The sequence below is a fragment of the Desmodus rotundus genome, chromosome 12, assembly GCF_022682495.2.
Source record: "Desmodus rotundus isolate HL8 chromosome 12, HLdesRot8A.1, whole genome shotgun sequence".
NCBI lineage: Eukaryota > Metazoa > Chordata > Mammalia > Chiroptera > Phyllostomidae > Desmodus > Desmodus rotundus.
The window spans coordinates 77,605,104-77,619,615 of NC_071398.1; the positions used below are offsets into that span (position 1 = coordinate 77,605,104).

The 14,512-nt window shown below is 43.2% G+C and overlaps 1 protein-coding gene across 3 annotated transcripts; it reads left to right on the forward strand.

The window, feature by feature from the left end:
- Window positions 1-417: 417 nt before the first annotated feature.
- Window positions 418-14,512, forward strand: ETV3 (ETS variant transcription factor 3). Of its 3 annotated transcripts, none has more exons than XM_024574456.3 (5): window positions 418-674; window positions 2,544-2,602; window positions 3,158-3,395; window positions 4,583-4,698; window positions 9,762-14,512. In XM_024574456.3, the coding sequence occupies exons 2-5, from the start codon at window positions 2,557-2,559 to the stop codon at window positions 10,901-10,903; spliced, it is 1,542 nt and encodes a 513-aa protein (XP_024430224.1). In that variant the 5' UTR covers window positions 418-674; window positions 2,544-2,556; the 3' UTR covers window positions 10,904-14,512. The 3 variants fall into 3 exon arrangements, with proteins under 3 accessions (XP_024430224.1, XP_024430232.1, XP_024430239.1); XM_024574464.4 differs by having other exon boundaries at window positions 452-674; window positions 2,547-2,602; XM_024574471.4 differs by having other exon boundaries at window positions 453-674; window positions 10,192-10,352.

Sequence of the window (14,512 nt, forward strand, 5' to 3'; positions counted from 1 at the left end):
CCAGTCACGCTTCTATACAGGGGCAAATGCCTAAGCAAGGCACTCCAAAGAAGTTTTCTCATTATATGAAAGGGCCCTTTCTCGGGGGTAGAGAACGCCCTCTGAAGTCTGGGGTCCTTTGCCTATTGTGCAGACTCTCCTCTCTGTGAGGTGGCAGCGGTCTGGAGCAAGTTTTATCCCGGCTCGTCGGACCTTGCAAGGGCCTCTGCGACAAACCCTACCGCAACCAGCGGGGCTCCGGCGGCCGCGCCTCTACTGCGTGGGCTGGAAAGAACGTGCACAGCGACCCAACACCCTGACCGCCGCCTCGCATGGAGGCCTCCGACCAAGTGGGGCTGCTACCGAGTAGGGTCGCCCGCCGCGAGCGAGCGTAACGTGCCCCCGCAGCGTGACGCACGCGCCGCTCCAGGGCGGCTGCGCGGGCTGCGCGGCTGGAGGAGCATCGGGGCTGTGCGGGGCGGAGTGCGGACGGAAATCGGCGTCGGCGGGCAGCTAGAGAGAAGGGATACGCAGTTGGGAGACCCACGGGAAGGCGTCACCTCCTCCCCGCCCTTTCGGCTGAGGATGGAAGTGACGACAGAAGCCGAGGAGGTCACTTCCTGCCGGGGTGGATGAGGAGGAGCCGGAGACGCAGCGGAGGAGACCGGACCGAAGACGGACCGTGCCGGGGAGAGGTGAGTCTGGCCTCGCTGTCCGGCCCCTCCGGACGGACCTCCTGAATCTCGGCGGGGACGGCGTCTCTGGGGTCGGGGACGCTCATTGGGCCACCTCCCAACCTAGCTGCCCTCACCCAGCGCCGGGGGAGGGAGGGGGCCCTGGTGTCTGAGGGGAGACGGGAACCCGAGGCAGCAGTCGTGCCGCGGGGCGAGGGAAACCCGGCCTGAAAGCGAGCGGAAAGGAGTCTCTGGGGGCCTTGAGCCGAGCCCGGGAGCCGCAGCGAAGGAACCGCGGCGCCAGGCTCTGCGTGCTTCACTCCTCGGGGGATGGTCGGGATCTGAGGAAGGGCGAGGGGCCTTCGTGGGGATTGCAGAGTTGGAATGAGTGGCCCTACTTGGACAATGCCCTCGGAGTGAATTTGTGAAATGCTTGCGGAGGCGCCTCTGGGCTCCTGGGAGGTGGACCTTCATGAGGGTTAATTGGGAGCTGGGATGTCAGGAGAGAGCTTCCTGGTCAAGTTATTGTTGCAGCGGGATTTGGACTCAACTCTTAGTGACTGAAGGCCATTCCCGTGGCAGGATAAAGGCCCTGCGATCCGACAGAGCCATCCAGGAGTCCGGGGCAGCTTCCTGGAGCTGTGGGGTGATTAGTGTTTTCCCTCCTTCATTGTCGCAGAGATGGGAGCAACTGGAGAGGAAGCTTCTGTCTCGACTGCGGGCCTCGTTATTGTGTATCTTGTGTTTGTGTCTGTGTACATGTTTGTTTTCTTCTTCCTTTGGAGTATTTATCTCATCCTCATTCTCTTGTAGTCTTACAGACTAAAACTCGCTGGCTTTCTTAATGTGGCTGATGAGAAAAAAAATTCAAAGGATCTGGAGGAATCCTAAGTTAGGTGAAATTTCCAAGATTAGGAATTTGTCCCCACTCCACCCTACTGAGGCCACTGAGGCATCTACATTCTCCCACTAATGTGGTGCTGAGAGCCTATCATCCGACCTGAGGAAGAGTGAGGGTAGATCTGCCCTCTCCTGGCCGCCTGTCTGGCAGTTTCACCCTTCCCTTCTTTTTGCTAAAGGATTGACTGATACAGAGCTGCTTGCTGCTAGGAACAGGGAATATATGGAGGAACTATAAATCTAGATGGAGTGAATTCAGATCACACCAAGACTCCCTCCACTTACTGGGCAAAAGTTCTCAGAAATGCTTGCTTTTTTTTTTTTCAATTCTATTAAAAGGAGAAAATATAAATTTTTTCTCAAAAAGATTTTAGTAATGTGTGTGTGTTTCATGTAGAGTAACTGTATATGTGGTGTGTTTACTCCCTCTATCCCAGGGTATTTCTCAAAGAGGAGGGGCATTTTCTGACTGGAAGTTCTCCTTCTCCCATTTCACATAATTCAGTAAAGTAAATGAAAATCAGATGTTGTTTCTTGAGTGGCAGTCAGATGGATTTAGATTTTTTTTCACCCTTTTTTAAACTGGTACATCTGGGTGAACTTGAGCGTGTATGTCTTGGCATCTGGGTCCGCTAGTCATAGAAGACAAACTGACTCGTTTTGGCTGCCTCTTTGGACCCATTTAATAGTACCCGTACTTTCCAAAGGGCTGATCAGGAGGAAGAAAGCAAATATTAAAGACAGTGTTTACCTTTTGTGGTTGAAAGTCAGGTGAGAGATAATTACGGCCTTTGAAGCTGATGACCTGAGGACCATCATTTGTTGACTTGAGGATTAGCAGTTTGGAGGTGACATGTTTGAAAGAAAGAGGGTTACATAAGGAGGAAAAGATAAGGAAAAGGAAGTTTGGGGAAAGGCTATGTCAGAAAACTTTGGAAAGATAATAAATAATGACACCTTAAAGTAATTGATGTGGCTTATATCTCTCAGCAGGAGGGTGAAAATGAAAGCAGGCTGTAGCATCGTGGAAAAGCCAGAAGGAGGTGGAGGTGAGCAGAAGTGAATCATCTGTGGTATACTTGGAATGTCCCTCCATGGTTCTTTTTTCCCTCCACTTGGGCTCTGTTCACAAATGCCAGACCATGACTGATAGCCTCTTGATTGGGTGGATTCTGCTAGGACAACTGTTGACTTGTTCCTTTGTACGCATATCTAACATGTCTGGTCACCACACTTTTATCCCAAGCTTTAGAATCTTTTTCCTGTTAGAAACACAGTTCTAACCTTAGAAGGAAAGGGATTTCAACTTTTATGCCCTCATAGAAAGTAGGTGTGAGATTTAGTAATATATAAAGGGGTAAGAGATTAGGACCTGGGAGCTTGCTATCCAACTCTAATCAGATTTGATAATTGCCATAAAGGAAGGTAACAACTCTGTGCTTTTCTCTTCCTTGTTGTGGTTAGCCCCAGCTGACCAAAAGTGTGTTTATGGCATGTTTGCACAGCACTCTAGAGATTCTAAGCTTTGGAATGTGTAGTCAGGGATACTGGAATGTATGTACCTAACTCCTGACAACTTTGATCTTGCCCTTTTCACATTAAAGGGTATCAATTTCCTGAATGGGCCTATAAAACAGAATCATCCCCGGGCTCCCGGCAGATCCAGCTGTGGCACTTCATCCTGGAGCTGCTGCAGAAGGAAGAGTTCCGCCATGTCATTGCCTGGCAGCAGGGAGAGTACGGGGAGTTTGTCATCAAAGATCCAGATGAGGTGGCTCGCCTCTGGGGCCGCAGGAAGTGCAAACCACAGATGAATTATGACAAGCTGAGCCGGGCCCTTAGGTAACAGAAAGGATCCCCAAATCCACAATGTCAACAGATTGAAAGGAGACTAAGCAGTTTGATACAAGAGACTGTACTAACTGAATAATGTGTAGTTTCCAAGTGGGAGTAGAAGAGCTGTTGAATCTGAGTAGCAGAGACACAGGAGGAGAAATGGCATATCTTTGGTTATATGTAGGAGGGAATTCCAACATGGTTGATACTGGCTCTGACAGCACCAGTTATGCTCTGTTGTGATAAGAGTGTGTAAAAAACATGGATCATAGCTCATTTATAATCCAAAACAGGAACTTAAATTTCCTTCTTAGAACTCTGTTAGAATTTCTCTTCTTTAGGTTCTTTTTGAAGAAACTAGAAAAAGAGTGCAGCAGACACATAGGAGGAGGACTCACTGAATGGTTCTGACCTAGCTATTTAGGGACCATATCTGTGAGCTCAGTTGTCAGTCCACAGGTTGCTCCAACATATCCAATATTGATACATTGATTTGTAAGTTTTTCTTAGGTTCTTTTTTCCCCTTGTCAGTCTTTATATTTCCTAACCCTTAGCCTTCAAGGAACCAGAAGGCAGTTTATAACCTTTGCTAATGAATAGATGTGAGGCTAAAGGTTCTGGGTACATTGAAACTCCCTGAATGAAGTTTTTTCATTATTGGTGACTCTGAGTGTAAAATCTGTGTGGCAACTTTCTGGATTCTCTCACATCCCCTTGAAAAATGATACAGGCCAAGCTGAGCGCAGTTTTCCAGATCAGAGTACACCATTGTTTGACCTGCCACCATAAAACAGTTCCACATTCCTTCTTCTATGGCCTCCAGACTAACCACATCAGGTGTCCCAAGAGACTTGTCTTCTCCCACCTGGATAAGGCAGAAAAGAGAAACTAGGAAGTGGCATATACTGGAAAAGGAAGGAAATGTACCATAGGATTGAAACTATAGAGGGTTGGAAAAGAGATGGTTGGGACCAGGATGGGTGTTTAGGATCAGAATTTAGTTGAATTGAAAATTGAATGAGAAAAGTAAGCTTCTAGGTCTCCCAGCCCTAATCTGAGGGCAGATCTGCAAAAGAATGATAGTGATGTTTGCAAAGAATACTTAAAGCAAGAATTGTTACTATTAGTGATTACCTAAGTGTATCACTGCTAGGAGGTAGAAGATAAATTGACATGCATTCCTGTTTCTACAGATACTATTACAACAAGAGGATCCTTCATAAAACAAAAGGAAAAAGGTTTACTTATAAATTTAACTTCAACAAGTTGGTGACGCCCAACTACCCATTCATCAACATTCGGTCAAGTGGTAAGATGCAAAGTCTCTTGGTGGGGAATGAATTTTGAGTTGAAAAAGAATCCTGAAAACGCAAGCCCAAGACTGGCATGTTTAAGAGGTTTTTAGAAACACTAAAATGATATGACCTCTTGGATTGCCTCTGTTCTTGCTCAGGTGTTTCCATTCATCTCATACCAAAAATGATAGGCTCTGCAGCACCAAGATAAATGTGTTTGGTTTGTTGTTTTGGTTTCCTTTTCTGCATATTATTTGTAATCTCCTAGATAGTATTACACTGTCCTCTTTAGGAATGATGTTCTGTAAGTTTGTGTTGATCTTTAAGTTCAGGACTCAGAGTTTTAACACCCTACCCAGTGGCTCTTTGATAGACAAGAACCTGTTTCTACAAACACTTCCGATTTTCTATGAAACTACCAAACTCTTCCTTATCAAGTGAATATCATCAAAACCACAGCATCCTTGATCACAGAAGAGGAGGTCCGTATGTTTGCAGTGAAAAGCAGTGTCTTTGATCTGTACCAACAGCTCCTCAGAACAAGACTGTGGGGTTACTTGACCTTCTCTTAAGTGCAGCAAGGTTTCCCCTCTAGGATCTCTGGAGATAGCCCTTCGTCACAGCTCTTCATGGAGGTTTCAGGTCTGCCTCTCTCGAAACAGAAGGCAGTCTCTTACATTTGTGGATGCAAATCATACCCCTGCCCAAGAAAACAGATTGTATTAACCAGTTTCTGACCAACCATCAGTACGGTCTTTGTGACATTATATATGAAGGTAAAGAAATCTAATTGTGATTTTGCAGTATTGCAATCTGTCATAGAAAAGTTGGAAACAACCTGAAATTTAGAATGGGGGTGTGGCTGAGAGAATATAATGCTGAGATCCACTGCAGATACCTAATTGCTACACACAACAAGTTAGGGCAGTTTTAGCTTGATGCTGCTATCATTACATTTCCATCTCTCATTCTGTAGCCACTCCCTCCTGTCCCTGGGGCATACATTTAAAAAAAAAAAAAAAAAGTGGTATTGGAATGCATCTCTCTAATTACAACCTGTTTTCTTTCCTTGTGCCTGAGGGAGAGGCATTAGGAAATCAAACCTGTTCTAGCCACTGGAGTCCTATTTCCTCTATTTTTCACTCTTGCTCCTTCCTTGTACACCTAGAGGAAATGGGACTCTAGCTAGGCAAACCACCAATTTTGAAGAATGTGTTGGTGTTCATACCCTTTCATACCACTCCCCCCAAAAAGGCTTCAGTGGTCCTGTTCTTCTGTCTTTCACCCATTCTTGTATGTTGAAAAACCTAGAATTCCAGCCATTAGGCAGCCTGGAATGGGGCATCCATCAGCCCCAGGGAGTAGTACACTTTTCCAAGACAAGGAAATCTGGACTCTCGTGGTCAAGATTCTGGTTTAGAGGCCTAACAGTAGTGGCCTAGCACAACCCATTCTGCTTGAAAGCAACAGAACCAACATTGATCTTCAACTGAACTCAAGATCCTAATCAGAAAAGTCACAGGGAAAGCAAAGCAGTGTGTATTTCCTTTAGGCACACCGCTTGGTGTACTCCTGGATACAGATAACTTCAAAGTTATTTCTTTGGAAGGAGTCATTTCTTCATAGAGAACTTTTACCCAGGTAGACCAAATGTGGTTTCAAGTTAACTTTTTATGACAAAGGAAATATAACAGTTATTGAACTTAACAAATGTACTTTAGTTTAGTGTTTTGTGAATTATTTCATTCAACTCTGCTAGCCATGTAAAGTATATGTCTCAATCTCATTTTACAAATGATAAAATTAAGGATGATAGCAAACTCAAAGATTGATCAGAGTGGGATGAAACAATTCCTGAGAGATTGAGCTACTGAAATCTAGCTCTCATTTAGTAGATCAACTGTTCTTCTTCCAAATTGGTATTCATTCATTCGGTCAACAGATAATGTGTTAAGCCCTAAAGGAAAAAAAAAAAAAGATGGGGGGGGGCACTCTTTCCCTCAAGGAACTTACAGTTTATCAGAAGAGATAAGATATGTGAGGTTTCAAACAACTTGGAGTGTGGAATGTGATAAGCGCTCTAAGAAGTAGGGCTGTATGTCTTTAGATCTCGGAGGCCAGAGAGATCATGTCTAGGTGGTAGGTTGATGCACTTGGGCTGTTTTGATCTTTGTTTTTAAAAATGAGGCAATACATACTGGTTGTAACATACAATAATACAAAAGATCATAGAGTAAAAGTAAAGTTATATTCTCCCTTTCCCACAATCCTACTCAACAACAGTTTAGGGTAGAGTACTTAATATTTGGATAGTGTTGAAAATATATCTACGTGCAGTATCTCATTGTTATTATCTCATTCTTATTATTAAAAGTGTCCTGTAAAATACTATGTTAAATATATTTTTAAATATTTAAGTCTTTTGAAATTAAGTTGCAGACGCTTCACCCTTTGTACTTCAGCATGTATCTCCCAGGTACAAGGACCTAGACCTCCAAAACCACAGTAACATTACAACACCCAGGAATTTGTTAACATTGCTCTGATATTGTTATCTGATAACATGATCCATATTCAAATGGCATATGCTTTTTAAAGTTTTTATTTTTGAACAGCGATTACTATCTAATAATAAATTACTTATTTTGACATATACATGCATTTTGCTATGGACTGATACCATTCTGAGATCTTTATAAATATTCACTCTTTTAGTTTTCAAAAACATGAGATTAGTCCTGTTATTGCCCATTTTACAGGTAAGGAAACTGAGGCACGGAAAGGTAAGTTATCCAGAGTCACACAACTAGTAAGTGGCAGGCCCAGGGTTTGAACCTAGGTAAAGGCCTTACTATTTTTATTTTGCCAGAGGGGGCTTAAAGACTAGTTGGTTACTTGCACTAGGCTACAAGGTAGAATTCACACCCAAAGTTTCCAACCTTTACTACTTAGATTTCATGTTGATTCCATGAACGTGATATTCTTCCAAAGCACTGTTACTCAAACATTTTTTAAGTAGCAAACTTATTTTTTTCAAATAAAGGATACAGAGCAAGGAAGGCTGCTGCAGTGAGAGGTGAGGGGTCCAGAATGCTACCTTCAGCATTGCTCCTAGGTTTCACCTGTCTTCACTCCTTCTAAACACATTTGGAAAATGCTGTGTATTCTGTTTCCTTCTTGCAGTGTATCTTAGCCTGTGTAAAGACTTGAGATATCCTTCAGTTTAAAAAAAATAATTGTTTAGGACACAGGACCACCTCTCACATTATGCTTAATGTTATTCAGTCCTTCAGAACACACAGAAGTGGACATTTTTTTGCTTTTAAATAGATGTGCTCTTACTACAAAATCAAGATCCAAAAGAATGAAAAATAATAGAATGTTAGCCACTGGAACCCTCTTGACTCGACTCAAATTATGTGTAAGGTCATCCTCCCTGCCCCCCAATTGTAAGATTAAATCAGTGGCTTTATGGGGGAAAGTCCTGCGTTTTCTGTGAGGCGTCAGTTTGGGAAATGCTGCCCTAGCTCAGTGTTACTCAGTCACATGTTTCTAGAAAGCTGGTCTTGCATACACCAGTGGACTCCAGAGTCATATCTGAGGATGACTCCATCATACAAATAGCAGAAGGCAGCTGATTGGAAGTGATGCCTAACCACACTGTATCTTATGCAGTTTTTTGTTTCTTCTATTGGATCACCATGCTTTCATTTATTTGGATTTTTTTTTTAATTTTTTTTCTTTGCCCTTTTTCCCTTCTCCTTCACCTCCACCTCAGAGTGTAAAGAGCCCTCCTGACATCAGCAGTGATAGAAGCTGCTAATTTTTCCAGGATCACAAAGGGTCCCTGAGGCCTTAGCTGGCACACCATTCTTATGCCCTGTTTATCAGAAGGGCCTTTAGGGAAGTTGAGAACTTGTGAGCCTCTGAAGTTGATGTTTTTAGCATGGTGTTGGTAGCTTAGAGCTTCAGATTTTAGCAGGTGACCTTGGAAGAAGGGAGTGGTAGGTTCTGGGATTCACCCAGCCTTCTCAATACTTAAAAAGTATTGAAAGCAGATGGGAGTGGAGATTATTATATAAAATTTGTTAGAGAAATACAGATTTGGAGAGATTGAAAAATATTTAAATTTCTGAAAAGTGATTGTATATCAAAAATGATAAAAGATATACCATAAGAACTTAACAAACATATAGCCTTTTTCTTTTTTAATCTGTTTTTGTAATTAAAATATGCCTAATTTGTATCAGTATATGTTAGGTGCAGGGTCTTTGTTGTTTGTTTTTTTTTTAATCCTCATCCGAGGATATTTTTATTAATTTTAGAAAGGGGAAGGGAGAAAAATAAATATTAAACGATTCCCTCCTATATGTGGTATTGGAATGCAAGAGATGCCACAGGGTATCAAACCTGCAACCTAAGTATGTGCCCTGACTGGGGATTGAACCCACAGCCTTTTGGTGTATGGGATGACACTCCAACCAACTGAGCCACCTGGCCAGGGCAGGGTCTTTGTCTTTCAATACAGTTCTTTACATGCATGTCATTTTTAATTTTGTCAGGTTTGGTTTGATTTGATTTGTTTACACTATAGATACGGCCAGAATTACAAAAATTTTAAAAAAACAGTATTTGCAAAGCTGACAATTAAAACAGGTGATATATACAGTGTTTACAGTTGCAGAGAAGGCCCTTGTACCCATTCATTCATTGAACTGATAGTTATCGAGCAGCTACTTGTTGTTAAGCCCTGAACTGCTGGAAATCTAGTAGTGAACAATACAAAACCTTGCCTTCATTTAATTTATGTTTTAGAATACAGATAAACAAGTAAATCATTTCAGATAGCAAAGAGTACTGTGAACACAAAGTGAGTAAGAGGCTACAGAAAAATGGCAACTAAATTGAGAAGAGGAAGTTGAGCAGTAGTTACTAGGGAGACAGGGAGCTAAGGGATTCAGTCTAGCTTGAGAGTGTTACCTATTATTCCAAATATCTTCTATTTAGCATAAGTAAAAGTACTGATAATGAATGACCAGACCCCTGAAGTAGCCTTTTGTCTTTTCCTCCATCACAGGTGTGGTTCCCCAGAGTGCACCGCCAGTGCCAACAGCCTCTTCCCGATTCCATTTTCCACCTCTGGACACTCATTCTCCAACTAGTGATGTGCAGCCGGGGAGGTTCTCTACTAGCTCCCTAAGTGCTTCTGGCCAGGAGTTGAGTAATGGCACTGATAGAAAGGCAGAGCTTTCAGAGCTGGAGGATGGCTCAGCCACCGACTGGCGCCGGGGCGTGGATCTCATGTCCTCCCGGAATGCTGTCAGTGGAGGAGGGATTGGCCATCAGAAACGCAAGCCTGACATCATGCTCCCTCTATTCACTAGGCCAGGGATCTACCCTGACCCCCATAGTCCCTTCACTGTCTCTCCAGTCCCTGGCCGAGGAGGTGTCCTTAATGTCCCCATTTCACCAGCCCTCTCCCTGACTCCCACTATCTTCTCCTATAGCCCATCACCAGGCCTGAGCCCTTTCACCAGCAGCAGTTGTTTTTCCTTCAACCCTGAGGAAATGAAGCACTACCTTCATTCTCAAGCCTGCTCTGTATTCAACTACCATCTGAGTCCCCGGACATTTCCCCGTTACCCAGGGCTCATGGTTCCACCACTGCAGTGCCAAATGCACCCTGAGGAGTCAACCCAGTTTTCTATCAAACTGCAGCCCCCACCAGTTGGGCGGAAGAACCGGGAGAGAGTAGAGAGCAATGAGGAGTCAGCACCTGTCACTGCTCCAACCATGGCTCCTGTCCCTCCAAGAATTAAGGTAGAGCCAGCTTCTGAAAGTGATCCTGAGAATCTCAGGCAGTCAGCCCAAGAGAAGGAGGAACACCCTCAAGAAGAGGGCACTGTGCCAACTAGGACCATAGAAGAAGAGGAGAAAGGCACCATCTTTGCCCGCCCAGCAGCACCACCTATCTGGCCCTCTGTACCCATTAGCACCCCAAGTGAAGAACCCCTAGAGGTGACTGCAGACGGTGAAGACAGGCTTGGCAAAGAGCCCAGTGCACCTGAGAAGAAAGAAGATGCCCTGATGCCTCCCAAGCTTCGATTAAAGCGGCGCTGGAATGACGACCCTGAAGCCCGAGAGCTGAGTAAGGATGGCACATTCCTCTGGAATGGGTCAGGACCACGGGGCTTGGCGACAGCAGCTGCTGATGCTTAGAACTGGAAGTGGATTGGGAGCTGTTTATACTATAATCACATACATGTATCAATATTTATGTAGCAAGATTTCAGGGTGGGGGGAGGGAGGGAATTAGACTGGTTTGATCATTCTAGGGCATAGACTTGTATTTTATGTTTTGGGGATGGGATGGGGCATCTTCTGTTGTAAATTAGGTGGGATATGAACTTTTTCCTGGTGAGTAGGATACAGGAAGGGTATGAACTGAAGGAGAAAGGGCCTCTGTTTCCTGTTGAGGCTAACACTTTCTGACAAACTCCCAAAGGGCCAAGACACTGGTCCCATGATTGTTCAGGTTCCAGACTTCTTTCTTTTCTACTGTATTCATATCTGAAAAGCCATTAATGAGTTACTTTTGCTCTGAGAGTTACATATAAAAGGGGAAAGGGTATGGTTGGGAGGTTAAGCAGTGAGAAACCATTAATACTCAGTATTTGCCTGAGGTGTTTCTTTATAATTCAGGGGGAGAATAAGATAATCACAGTCTTACTGGGGGGTGGAGGGTGGGGGCATTCAGATGTTGCTCTTTTATTTTTCCTATGTTTTTTGGCATTTTTTCTTTTTCCTCTAAGAAAATGTTTTCAGGAAACATGAAACGTCCTGCCAGTTAGAGGGGGCTGGGAAGTACAGGCACTGAGCCTGGCTGCATGGTTGAGACAGGAAGCTCTGCTGTGAATTTCTTGGACTTTTCACCTACTTCACCTGTTAAGAAGCCATGAGGAGTTGTAAACTCTTATTCAGGGAGGAAAGAAAAGGGCAGGAGGAAGTAACCCAATGCCTTTAAAAACAGAACAAACACAAAAATGACATTTTTCCTTTTCCATCATGGGTTTGGGGATCCAAACCACAGTGTGATTGTAGCAAGTTCACTGAGAGGCATGATAATGATGAGGATGTGTTTTTGTTGTGTGTGGTTCTCTTACTATTTTCTTAAGGCAAGCCTTACCAATGAAATTCAACATGATACGGGTCTGTCAAAATAAACCTGTAAAAGGGCATGATCAACTTTTCAGATAACCTAGGAATTTTGGAACATGGTTAAATTTGGGGCTACTATTTAGTTTAGTCATCCCCTCTTGATATTGGGATGGATCGCAAAAAGGCAGGATTGTGGGAGTTAAGGACAGATGATACCTGGAAATGCAGAAGGTAGCTGGGAGTACAAGTGGATGTTTGTTGAACCTGAAGGAATAGATAGGCAAAACAGAAGGCAGCCAGACGCTAAAAGGCCTGGTGGGAATGAAAGTTGGTGTCTGTCCCGTTGTGGCACTGCCATTCTTGCTATACCCATTTCCCAAACTTGTTCTAATATTCATGATCAAGTGGATATCCTACATGAGATTCCAGTTTACAGACAATGGGGAATTGTTTTTTCACAGGAAATATCCTTCCGACGACTTCAAAGGAATGGGAAAGTATTGATCTTCTGTGAAGGAAAAGAAACCTAGACTAGGGGCAGAGAGAGAGAAGCCACAGCCAACTCTGTGTGTGTGTGTGCACATGTAACTTTGTAGTGTGTGGAAATACCTGACTGTGGCTCAGATCCACGTGGCATGGGGACAACAGAGAGAAGTAACTACGTATCTGATGGTACGGAGTGGGCACAGGGGTGCTGTCTAGGAATGGAGAAATTCCCGAGCCTGAGTGAACTGTATATACTAAGTAGCATTGGAGGGTTGTCTTTTAATGTTGGGGATGGGTGTTCTTTTGTAAACTGGAGAGTATGCATGAGAGACAGACTCAAGAAAGGTTAGAGCAGGTAAGAGAGTTGTTAGATGGCTTGGAATGACAGGAATCCATCATGCAGGGTTGGTTTTTGGTTTTTTGTTGTTTTTTTGGCGGGGGGGAGGCAAGTGTTCTCCCCTTGTTTAATTCAAATTCCACGAGTGACTTGTCCTTCCCTGGGAAAGGGACTGACAGAGCCGTCCCTAAGGACTCAGGCCTTGGTCAGGCTGCAAAGGGCGCCCTGTTCAGGCTGCCGTTGGTTGGTTATGTTTTTGTCAATCCCTTTCTCTGAACCTCGACTTACCTCGAATCAGAAAGCAAGTCCGGGCATGTGGAGGAGGTATCTCTTATCATTGCCCGATCTAACCAGGGAGGCAGGCTGGCTACCCTCTCTGTCCACTAAAGGCAGGGGCCAGCAGGTGTCGGTATTAACTCAGGAATAGAAACATGAGGCCTTTAAAATAAGAGGGAGAGAAATCCATGATGCATACCTGTAACCCCCCTACAACCCAAGTGCCAGAATTAATTCCTAGATGCTGCTTCTGTTTGAACAAAAAGTCACTGCTTTTACACTTGAAAAAAACACTCAAAAAATGTTTAGCTCCATGAAAATGGTTTTTGGCTTTAAAAAATTGTTTGATGTTTAACTGTTTCCTTTGATTGCCATTCCACCAGTAAATTGTTGGTCAGTTTGCACTGCACACTGGGGTTGAGGTGGAGGGGAAGGGAGGGTCCTTTTACAAAGCTGACTTTGGGCTTTCTGGGAAAGTGGACCGGGAATTGTGAAGGTAGGTAATTCCTGGGGTGAAGGGGTGGGAAATAGTCTTTCTCCCCCAGCCTGCTCCTGGCAGCACCTTGTCACCAAGCTGGCACTAATTAATGTAGTCTTTTCCCTTCTGTGAGCATCCTATCACTGTCCAGCAGCAGGTAGGAAAAAAGGAGACAAAACCAGACCTATTTTCTCTCCACCAGTTTTCCCAAATTTTGCTGTGCCAAATGTTTAAAACTTTACAAATATAGATCTTGAAATTATATTAAAAACTTGCTCATGCAAAGTTTGCTTTTTTGACTGTTGAAAATAGTAGAGGTCAGTCTAAAAGGCATCCAGCCTTGCTGAGCTGCTTTCCTTTTTCTTTTTCTTTTTTTTTTTTTTTTTTAAGAGAATGGCTGTGAGTGAAGAAATATAAACAATTTACCAGTCCCTTCACCCCTGGTTTTCAAGCTGCACTGCATTAAACCCAACTCACTGATACAGGCAGTTACTGCACCCTAGTCCTCCATGGGCCAAGAAGCTTTCAGAAGCATTAAAAATGAAGTATTTCACTTCTCACCAAGCGGGTAGTGAGAGTTGGGTATTTGTCCCTTTTTTATTTATTCCATAATTATGTTTGTGCTTTTTGTTTTATAAAGAGTAATGGAATTTTAATTTTGTTAAAAAGAAGAACTTTGATCCAGTCTTTAAAGAATTGTTCCATTTTTAGTTTCTTGTGGAGGAAAAAAAAAAAGTCACCATTTAATTTGTTTTGAAATATTTAGGCATTTGAGTTATAAAATTGTGCTGCAGGGATTTGTGAGATACTTGTGAAAGATCACTAGTTAGCTCAAGCAGAATGAAGTGTGTACATAAAATGTAAGAGATCTGAACTCCATTGTGCAGTGCCTTTTAGATGTTCCGCTTTCTATAAAGTCTTCAAATTTTTGCATATATATTATATATATGATGTAATGTTATAGAAATATATGTATAATATACATATTTTTTTCCAGGGGTATCTGATAGCTCTGTATTTTGTTATGGATGTTGAGAGAAAAAAAAAGTATTTTACCTCAGAAATTAAAGTTAAATTAAAAAAATAACTTTAA